The sequence below is a fragment of the Psittacula echo genome (assembly GCF_963264785.1).
Source record: "Psittacula echo genome assembly, chromosome: 6".
NCBI classification, from domain to species: domain Eukaryota; kingdom Metazoa; phylum Chordata; class Aves; order Psittaciformes; family Psittacidae; genus Psittacula; species Psittacula echo.
Window position 1 is genome coordinate 78,751,443 of NC_137743.1, and position 11,882 is coordinate 78,763,324.

An 11,882-nucleotide genomic window follows, 5' to 3' on the forward strand; every position below is an offset into this window, starting at 1 on the left:
AGATGTTGAACAAGACCGGTCCCAACACCGATCCCTGAGGGACACCACTCGTTACCGGTCTCCAGCCGGACATCGAGCCATTGACCACAACTCTTTGCGTGTGGCCATCCAGCCAGTTCTTTATCCACCGAGTGGTCCACCCGTCAAATTGATGTCTCTCCAATTTAGAGACAAGGATGTTGTGTGGGACAGTGTCAAACGCTTTGCACAAGTCCAGGTGGATGACGTCAACTGCTCTGCCCCTGTCCATCAGTTCTGCAGCCCCATCATAGAAGGCCACCAAATTGGTCAGGCAGGATTTCCCCTTAGTGAAGCCATGCTGGCTGTCACCAACCACCTCCTTGTTTTTCATGCGCCTTAGCATGCCTTCCAGGAGAATCTGCTCCAAGAGTTTGCCAGGCACAGAGGTGAGACTGACTGGTCTGTAATTCCCCGGGTCATCCATTTTCCCCTTCTTAAAAATGGGGGTTATATTGCCCTTTTTCCAGTCGTCAGGAACTTCACCTGACTGCCATGATTTCTCAAATATGATGGCCAGTGGCTTAGCAACTTCATTTGCCAGCTCCTTCAGGACCCGTGGATGGATTTCATCAGGTCCCATGGACTTGTGTACGTTTAGGTTTTTAAGATGATCTCGAACCAGATCCTCTCCTACAGTGGGCCTAGGGTCTTCACTCTTACAGTCCCTGCGTCTGCCTTCCAAGACTTGGGTCTTTTAATAGCTTAAAGCAAAATTCTACCCTTGAATATCCACAGACAATTCTCCTTGCCTTTAACAGGAGTTGCAGTTACAGCAATTACTAACTTTTTTGTTACATGTAAATACAATAAAATCCTGTTCACCTGAAACTGCTCAAGAGCAAAAAGTGTGACATTTATTGACAATAAACCAATAACTAAACATTTTTGAATATACAGAAGCAAAAAACACTGTTAAACAAGATATTTCCCAAAGTCACCACAGGACCAGGTTCAAAACTGCAAAGCTGGAGGATTTTTTTTTTCTTTAAGCAGATTTCATTCTAGATTACAGTAATGTTCAGCTCCATTACTGAAAAGTGATCTTATCACTTCTTAATTAAGCAAGCATGATTTGTCCATTCAGCAGCACCCAGGAGGAGTAGTTATGCACTGAAGTGGCTCTTCCTTTCAATTGTTGCTCATGACTGAATACCGGAACCAAGATCTACACTCATCTCCCAGGATATTTTAAGACCTGAAACTTGGTCCCTATTTTCAGTACAATATCAAAAGCTGATGCTATCTACAAAAAAAAAAAAAAAAAAAAAAAAAAAAATCACTATGAATTAGGAATGTTAGAATAAAGCCTGACAAGCTAAAAGATAATCTTCAGCACTGTTTTCTAGGTCAGTGCACTGCTGAAGACCAGACAAGCAGACTGGTGACTGGGCTTAATGGCAAGAGGCACAGAGGAAGCCGGCACATACGGCAGGACTACTGTCTGCCCCATCATGCTTCCTGCAGCAGAGCAAAGACCTGCACAGTGCAAACTGCAACAAAGTGCATTGAACACCGCCAAGGATGGAGCATTCACAGCCTCCCTGGGCAACCCATTCCAGTGCAAACTGTGCATTCACATCACTAATGTCAATGTTTTATTTACCCATTTCCTACATGCTAACTGTTCACTAGCTTCAGCAAATATACTGTCATATTTATAAATTCATAAAGGAAAACCCAGTAAAAACAAAACATTGAACCTCTTCAAAATAAAAAAAAAAAATCAACAACAAAATCATTCCTCCATTCATTTCATGCCTAGTACTAGCACAAACAAATGACAGGGCTGTAGCTTCTAAAGCAATTTTACAGGCAGATAACTGATTACACAGGTACCGGTAAAACTAACTGCTCTTTGCAAGTGTTTCCTCCTTCCTTCTTCCCGTTCCCAAACAGAGCAAGTTCAAACCTGAAAAAAAGGTGATTTTATTTTGGAGCCAAGTTTGAAATGCTGGTCTTAATTAAGCAGCTGGTAATCTTCCCAATATAATTACTGAGTAGCTGGAAATCTTTCAAATATTATTATTAGGTACAAAGCTTCACTTCAAATGTTTTTCTGAAATCATCCACTTGCCTAACAACCTCAATCTCCAATGTTACAGGGATTGCAGCAAACACTTCACGCTGCTAGGAAAGTGTTTAAGTGTTGGTACCCCTATTTAGGGGGAAGATTTAGAAATACGGATGGGTTTCCTCAGCTCAAAAGGAAATCAGTAACTTAGCAGAGTACCAAAAAAATGCTTGGATTCTGCAAGTCTTGTGCCATTGATTAAAACAGTGAGTTGGCATGCTACATTTCCAGCATCCGGATGTAGATCTGCACACACTGTGACATAGATACTGAAGTTTTCCATTGACATTGGAAGCCCATTTCCTAGAGGCAGGTAATAATTACAGAATGGTGGCACTTCTGAAAGAACGCTTAGTGCTAAACAAAAATCTACAGTAGACAAATTCACGCTGATAGCACAGATATGCAAAAAATCACGCAAGTTACTATGGGGAAGTTTGTTACTTGCATTTCCTTCTGAATTCTAAGTTCTAATTTTGGATTTGTGTCACTTTCAGTAGCTGTCTGAAATACTGCTTAGAGTTACTTTGATTTCACAGCAGTTGAGCAATACCAAATTCCAGACATGTTGCATCCAATGAACTAGAAAAATATGAAAACCAGGAATTCAGTTAAAAGTGTTTAAAAGTATTTAAAAAAGTATTCACATAAGTATCCAATGTAGATGTGGCTTGTGGTTTGCACGATCCTTCACTTTTTAAATTCATTTTAAATGGGCTTTCACAGCTTAGTATTTAATTATTCATTCTGAAGCAACAAACAAAATATGAAACCCTACAATGAAAATCACAGTTGATATTATTATTTTATTAGTTATAGAGCAGCAAGAGTTCTAGACACTTCATAAATAAATAAAACACTAAGTCCTGAAGGACTAAAAGCCAAGATAAAACCAAAACTGACAACCGCATGCATCTAACACAACAGTAGTAGAAAGTGGAAAGGGACTCATGCTATCACACCAGGTGAAAACTATAGTCATTTTAGATCTTGTCTGAAAGTCTTAATCTAGGTTGCCTTCACATTTACATTAAAGTTTAAGTGCCTGGTTATTTTTGTAGATTTAGGCGTTTGAGCCATCCAGAATCCATTAAAACCTAAGTAGAGTTTAGCTTGAATAAGATATGAGAGAGTCTAAGAGGTAATAGCCTAAGTATGAGTAGGTTTTGCCAAACATACTGGCACTGTGTGGAGAAAAGATGGGCAAAAGGATCACTGCTCAGGATTGAAGGGCACAGGATAAGCCACAGCCCTGCTTAAAGACAGTAATACTATAACCTCTCCTCAACACCTCTTCACATGCATGGCATACTAACTGTGCAGCACAGTGGGCTTTTTGAGAGCCCCTGTAGCAGCAGCACAGCATCTCAGTCAGCTTTTGAGAGAATTTGGCTTGGGTGAAAGCTTCTCAGGTGCAGGTCCCTGCCCGCATACAGTAGCCTGCTAAGAGCAGTGAAAAAACCGCATAAAATTAGCATTCGGAAGACCGAGGGTTTTGACAGACAGAATTGCAAGGGAGGAGGAGGCAAGGGGTTGGGCATTTTCATGGTCAGAGGATTAACTGTGCTCAGTATTGAGACTTCACTCCTTTCTAGACTCCCTTGAATCACCTCTTCCATTCTAAAAGAAAGATTCTTTTACAATCTGCATGTTGCTTCAACTGCTTGGTCATTACATACTCTGGGAGCACTGGTGTGAGTCATTTCAGAGGCCTCAGCAGTGCTGGAAGAGCCAGGGAAGAGGAACATGCTGACAAATCACACGCTGAAGTCAAGAGACTCAGGAACTTTATAAAGTACCCAGAAAAACCGTGATGCACTTAGTGGAGAATGACACTAGGTTAGATAAAAGCACAGCTAACCACTTATCTCACAAAAAGGAAAGCTAACAGTGCCAAGAAATTGTTCTCTCTTTGAGATTAATTTCCCCACACATTACTGCACACAGCTATAGAACACATTTAGTAAAGAGGCACTGATGTACTATTTTCCATAAATGGCAAAACAACTCTCAACAGCGCAAGCTTAGTTAACTGCCTCCCTAAATCCCACTCACATTATTTTTATTTATTTTAGTGCCACAATGAAACTTCTGAAATGGAAATGAAATGAAGCAATGAAACTGAAAAGTCATTTCTTGAAGGGAAAAACTAACACCTTTATTCTTTACTGAATCAAAGTACCTCTGACACCAATGCATGTCTTTTCTTCCTGCTATCAAAAGAAAGATCTTATGTGACAATCAGCCTAGTAACAGTCTCCTGAAGGGGAGAGTACCCCATGAGATCACTGCTACCTGTAGGTATTGATGCCTCAGGAACAAATGGCTTATTTGCTTCAGTGTGTGTACTTATGTATCTACATCTTTCATTTTTCTCTAGATTATTTACTTTTGTATAAACCAAGAAAACCATCACAATGGGGAATCTGTCAAATAATTTCCTTTACCCTGCACTACAACAGAAACAGGCAGGTACTCCCAAACCTCACTTATGCTAAGTCAGACAACAAGGGAGAATCTGTCTTCTTGACTGCTGCAGGCAATGAATGGATACACCAAGCCATGAGACTTACTGTTTGCTATGGAAGTTTTCAGCTGAATATAATACCTAAACATTATTAACCCATATTCTTCCATAATACAGCTATAGTATTTGCTCCAATCACCTTCTAGAGGAATGACTGAGTACACTCTGTGTGTCTAAATAGCAGTAGTTTATTAAAGTTATTGCTAGGTTACTATGATTAAGCAAGTGGAACTATGAACCAGATTCTGCCCTAAGCATGTATAGGCAAATACCCATCAATATACATAATGGAAAAATAATTACTTTGGGGGTATTTTTGTTGGTTTTTTTACCCCTAAGCATAAAATATTCTTTGGAGGCATATTTATTCTTCGCAGGCATACTCATTCTTTGCCAAGACAACAAAGCTGTATCTTCCTAGAATAGACTGAGCTTTACAGAATGCTTTGTCTTTCTGTGTCCTTCTCTCACAACATTTAGGACCTCATGAATGGTTTTAAACAGCTGATTAGTAAAATAGAAAAATGACATCACAGAATACTGGGTTGGCATGGTCAAAGTTAAGAAAAATAAAAGCGTTTGCAATGCCTCTAGTAGCAACACTCACTGCATCACCTATGCATTTATACTATATATATTTATATGAATGCTAGTACATAAGTTTTGACAAGAAAGAAAGATAGGATCAAAATAATATATTAGTGCAACTAACCAGTGATTAGCGAACTTGTTTTCTCAAAATATTATTTTCATACACCTTGGATGTTCTTTGCAATTTTCCAGCGGCTTTATAAGACAAAGTGCTTTAAAACAAAGCGCTTTAAAACAAAGCAGTCATTGTGATTCCAGTCAAGGTATGGCTGGTACACATCCAAATTTATTTACACATCCAAATTTATTCACACAGCATAACACATCTTGTCATTAGTTAGATGTTCATCCAGTTAACTCGCAGAGTACCTATGTAATTCAAGCATTTAGGTTGTAGTTTGTAAAGTTACTTGCAACAGTACACTTGGACAAGAACTCTACATCATACACTCGTAACAACTTACTTTAAAAATTCATTAACTCAAAAGACATGTTTGCCAAGCTCCCATGCAAATCATTTAACATTCCGTAAATTAGGCTGTATAAATTTTAATAGGGTAGAAACTAAAAAGCTTAAGGCTCCTTCAATGCTGTTCCCATTCTAAAGTCAGTATTCAGTGCTTTATGGTTAAGCAGTGCATGTATGTTCTTGAGAGGAGCTCCTTAGGTTTTGCAGAAGCATCAAATAGTTATTGAGGTAAATATGATTGTCAACTTGCTTAGAATATTGTTTAAAGCAGGCGACAGATAAGATTATTTCTGCAATATCCTTCCAAAAATAATGCAGATAAAACAGCCAACAGGATATTATTCTCCCATTCTTATGTTAACAGAAAGGAAAGAAAAATTGGGCTTTATTCTTTGGTATTAGGCTAAATTATCTGTGCAGACTCAATATGAATCTTACAGAGAAAGTTTCCAAAACATACTCCTTATTTGTAACTATGAATCCTCTAAATACAAGCTGTAATCACCTCTTTCCTAAACAATGAGATCTGTTCCTTCTGCTTTCAGAATATAAATACATACACAGCTGCATATAAGTACACGCAAAGAGACAAATGCACAGTCCAAAAGAGGCACCTGGCACTGAATATCAGCTTTTCACATGAACTTCTCTTCTGAAGCCCAAGGAACAGTATTTGGAACACATAAAACCTCTCTGTATTATAAAAATATTAGTATAATTATTCTTCTTGTGTGAAGTGAGACCAACTGAATACAATATTTAGTATACAAAAAAGTACCCTTCTTTCCTCCCAACATTTACTCTTGAAAAAAAATCATATTTAAAGAAATCCTACAAACAATCAAGCAGCAGCATTTTGGGGATGGGGGAGGATGAGGATATTTAGAGCTAGTTTTGGGTTTTTTCCTGGAAGGTGATGAGCTCTTTTATGAAAAGTTAGTGTGTCATGACAAGAATATCTAAAGAATACAATGACAAAGATCGTGACTACTTATATGCCTTTAAGGTGTACAAGTATCTACTCCTCCTTCATGTTTTTTATCATTACTGTTACTGTGGAAGTCCAGCACACAACAGCCTGTTTGTTTAAATCACTAATGTGAAATATTCTCTCTGACAGAATGAAAGTATTTGCTTTAGGACTAAATTTACCCCCTTCACCCTTCTGTTGTATATTTCAAAAAAAGAAATATAAACCAAAACATTTGCAATCTCTGGAATGCAGCATAACTTGACAATGAAAATTGTATTATAGCCAGTCCATACACATAAAAGAGCATCCTATAACCTTTGATTGCAATTTTTTGTCAGGCCCTGCCCATTAAATGCATCTTCCATAAATGAGACTCACGAAAAGCCATTGCACAGAAATGTTATTGCTGAAATTTAATGATTTATGACAGGCTATTATTTCAATATATTCCATTTAGCATCATGAACACTATCTACATCTCATGAGCTGATTATGTGGCACCAATTACCAGCCTTACAAACTGAAATCATACGGAATAAAAACATTCAAAAAAATTCAGATTCCTGGATACAACTGCAGCTTTGGCATTGAACTTAATGCCATACTAAGGCTGACATTTATTTTGGGGTGAAGGAAGACAATTAGTGTGCAATAAAGAATGAACTAAATTCAACTGTGATTTACATCCTCCACAACGTCACTGAAGTTCACTGGATTTCACACATTGTAATTCAGTAATAAATTTAGTCCAAAGTAGACCTACGTACCTACATTTTTATCTCTATTTTGAGACATTTCAGTAGCTTCACTCTTTTAACTCCAGCAGGTTTGGATTACAGTCATTCCATATTTAGAAATGTCTCTTCCCAAGCGGAACAGTAGGTTTACCCATTTCTGATGAGGAAAAGCCAATAAATACTGGTAATAAACACTAGTTAATTTTTGTTTACTTCTATGCACCAGTTCTTATACTAATGGTTTTGAATGCAAAGCCACAGAATCAGTAAAATATGCCAAACTCATCTGGGAGAGGCACCTCCCTTCCCTAAAATAAAATAACCAAACCAAACCAAAAATCCCATGATTAATGCTTTCTGTTTTGTGTATACACATTACCCATATACACAGTCGCACACAAATTAAGGACAAATACCTGAATCAGTTTAGATGTCAATACACTAATAATGAGAAAAATTTACATTAAAATATAGCATGAACAAAGATCTTTTACAGGAGAATTACATTAAGAACCCTAAACTGCTTGAAAGAGAGACTGAATTTATCAAGATGCAAACAGAAGAAAAAAGAACTTCAAAAAAGAACATGCTACCACACCTGACTTTAAAGGTAAAATTAAGAGGACCCTTCAGAAAACATGACCCAACATGGCTCACATAAAAAAGCAAGCTCCTGATACTGTGATAGAAACCTTAATGTTTTCACAAGCTTTGTCATAATAACTAATCAGCAAGAACATACATAACAACACTGTTCTTTAATTTGGCTTTGTGAGAGATCCTTAAAAAAAATAAATCTGTAAAAGCTGTATCAATAGAGTATACTGCATTCATTGATAAATGAAACAAATGGGTTTGTATAGTCATATAATAGTTCTGTGACAGAGATTTTTCTTCTTAACACATGTAACTGGTAGTCCAACCAACCTGTACTGAAGTCAAGACAAAGGCTATTTTAGTTCAAACAGGTACTAAGCTTTTTCATATCTAACATGCAACTTTAGGAGATGCTAAATAGATTTATTAGTTCATAAAATTTGTTTCCTTGTTTTATTAGCTTACGGCTAACTGATGAGAATAGATATTACAACTCTTAACTGCTAAAGGATTCCACTTATTATTACTTATGTAAGTGCTTCCTGAAACAAACTGATTTTGCTTAAACTTCATTTTCCTGTATTTTCATAGTCATCATTAGTATGAAAGATGAACAGTCTGAATTTATTAAATTTGAAATTGAAATGCATTAACTAAAATTACTATCAAACAAATAAAAATAATGACATCTATAATACAAACGTTAACTATCCAGGTTAGAAGTTCTGGTTTGTGCTTAATCTCAGGCAGACAGGCAACGACTACTAGCTGTTTTTAAGGTCAGAGCACTCAGTACACCTTCTCAGTTGAAGTGGCTGCTTCATGCCCAAATCATGGCCCCCGAAAATGAATTTACATTGAGTACTTGCTATAGATACGACACCTGTAGCACAAATTTCTGCTGCAAAATGAATTAGTGGTAATACCCGAAATGGGGTCTGTGCTCTACTCTGATTTAGGACAAAACTGCTGTTCCCATAACACAGACTCTTCAATGCACATGAACAATCATGTCACATCATATCTATGAGGAACTCTTTTCTTTAAAGAATCAGGGTTAATTTAAAAAAGATCTCACTTCCTTTCTCCGTTAGCAACTCACACTTCCTTTGCAAATTGGTCGTGAAAGCACAGGTTACTATCCAGCCTTCAACAGTTGAATAAAATATAATAAAAAAAATCAAGGAAGCTTGAGTTTAGTGCTTCTCTTCTTGCTTTGTCCACCACCGTGTGTCAATGATGAAAAAATTTCCTGAACGCTTAGAAGGAAAGCTTTGTTGCTTGAATCAGGTGATGGTGCAAGAACAGAGCTCTTCAAGTACAGCACAGTCCAAGTCATGAGGATGATCAGGGGACTAGAGCACCTCCCGTATGGAGACAGGTTGAGAAAGTTGGGGCTGTTCAGCCTGGAGAAGAGAAGGCTGCGTGGAGACCTCAGAGCAGCCTTCCAGTATCTGAAGGGGGCCTACAAGGATGCTGGGGATGGACTCTTCATCAGGGACTGTAGTGACAGGACAAGGGGTAACGGGTTCAAACTTAAACAGGGGAAGTTTAGATTGGATCTAAGGAAGAAATTCTTTACTGTGAGGGTGGTGAGGCACTGGAATGGGTTGCCCAGGGAGGTTGTGAATGCTCCATCCTTGGCGGTGTTCAAGGCCAGGTTGGATGAGGCCTTGGGTGCCATGGTTTAGTGTGAGGTGTCCCTGCCCATGGCAGGGGGGTTGGAACTGAATGATCTTGAGGTCCTTTCCAGCCCTAACTATTCTATGATTCTATGATTCCAGTCACCAGCTAACCAGGTTCAAGAAGATATGGCACTACTATTTTCTCTGAATGCATCGTATTAAAAGTCTAGTATAGACTGACTGTGACCATGGAAATTAGGGGACACTTACTCTAGAAATCTGCATAATTCACATAACCTTTGCCTTTTATGAAAGTACTTGTATTTGTTTAAACTCCCCTCACAATCCTGTACCTTTAAGACTGCTGTTTATGTAGCTCCAAGGCGACAGACCAATGCAAACTTGTAATTACCACAAACCCCACCAGCATAGTCACCAGGAGACTAATTTGGATATAGAGAGAGCTGCTAGTGAAGTCACAGCACTCAGTTAACTCCTCAAAATACCCATGCTCTTGCGCACAGAAGAAATCCATAAACCACTCCATCAAACACAAGCATGAAAACTGTGGTATCCCTGAGTTCTGGGAGTAAAACCAGGAAATACAATAAAGTAAGTTCATCAAATGAATGTGTTTGAACCTGATTAGAGATGAACACTTATACTGCCAAGTTTTTCTCAACTTCAGCTGGCATGAAAAAATACGTAATTTTCACTTATCCTTGACAAGTGCTTAACCGAAATTTGCATTTTTCCTAGGATACGAGAATGGAAATAACATAAGTAAATTTCATGAGTAAATACCATGAGTAAAATTAATGGATGACAGTATTTAACTCTACCGGTTGCTCAAGTTCGGGATCATTTTTAAGATCTGCAATAACTGCACTTCATCACGCCTGACAGCTTTTTTTGTACCACCTTTTTCTGGTTGGGCTAAATGCTCCATCTAAAAAAACCCCAGCTTATATTTAATCATAAACAGACCATGAAAAGAGAATAAAGCAAGCCAGAAGAGCAACATACATAATTAAATATTTAGTGGTTTGATATTCTTTTGGAAAGCATACAATTTGAAGATTGCTACAAATTCAGAACAGCTTCTTAAAGGTAAGAATTATTCTGTTGCATGAGATACTTCAAGTATATTAAATACAGTTTTCTAAAATAGATTCCCAAGAATAAGAACCCATTAATATATATATATAATAAATACAGAAGTCACTAACTCTTCAAAACTTCTAAAATCCTACAGCACATCCTGTGGAGTGTGCAGGGTTAAAAAAGAAAAAAGTGTGTGTATTCCAGATATATACATACACACATACACAAGCAGATGCCTCAATCAAGAAAATATTATGAAATTCAACCTAAGCCTTACAATCCACAAAGCTCTGCAAGTATTAATCAAGAATGCTTTGCTCTGTACATCTCAGAGAAGGCTGCCTGGTTTTATCTAGTTAATTAGGTGCGATTATTCATAAGTACTTCCTTATATGATTTTTTATATTCTGAAGAATTTATACAGGATATTTACATCTCCCATGGAATATAAGCTAAATTACTTACCTTTCTTCCTGCTAAAAGCACGATTCATGTTGAAAAATCTATCCAGTCAAAGACGTTCTTGGCTTTTTAGATTTTTCACACACACACACTTTAACCTGCAGAACAATACATAGAAGAAAACAGAAAAGTTCATTACTGTATGTGAAGTAAGCTCTTTATCTTCATATTAGAGACAATGCAAACAAACTTCAGAATTCTGAAATAATTCAGGGAAATAAAAGTGAGATGTGCTTTGCTGACAAAGAAACTGCAGAACTGAGAAGATTTATGTTCAAATGTCCAGTGGTACTTCATACAGAAAGAAATCTGTAAAGCTTTTCTCACTGAGATTTCAGAGACACAGAGCATATGGTATTATATGTGAAGAGAAATACTACCCACAGATAGGCTGGGAAGAAAGCTTTGAAATGAATGCTGACTACAAGACTTCATAAAAACATTCAGTTCACATCTGCACTACCCTATTTTGTGTCATTTAGGCTGTCAGATTATTTCAAGCTATGCTGTCATCTTCATGTGGGCCTGACATTGAAAAAAAAAAAAGAAAATCACGATACAAAGACTTCTCTTTACTCAGGGATTCAATACTAAAAAAAATGCCTCTCGATGCAACTACCTCCTCGCCCCAACTACAACAGATCACACAGTAATTGCTGTATTTTCTTCACTTAAAACCACCAATAAACTCAAATTTTTATCTTA

The 11,882-nt window shown here is 37.5% G+C and overlaps 1 protein-coding gene across 1 annotated transcript in view; it reads right to left on the reverse strand.

Moving 5' to 3' along the window:
• GULP1 (GULP PTB domain containing engulfment adaptor 1) overlaps positions 1–11,208 on the reverse strand; it is a gene marked incomplete at both ends in the record, with an annotated part of 83,422 nt that extends 72,214 nt beyond the window's left edge. Inside the window, one exon of the mRNA XM_080622053.1 lies at positions 11,181–11,208. Within this exon, the coding sequence (XP_080478179.1) occupies positions 11,181–11,208 (28 nt within the window). The remainder of the gene's footprint in view (positions 1–11,180) is intronic.
• Between the last annotated feature and the right edge of the window lie 674 nt (positions 11,209–11,882).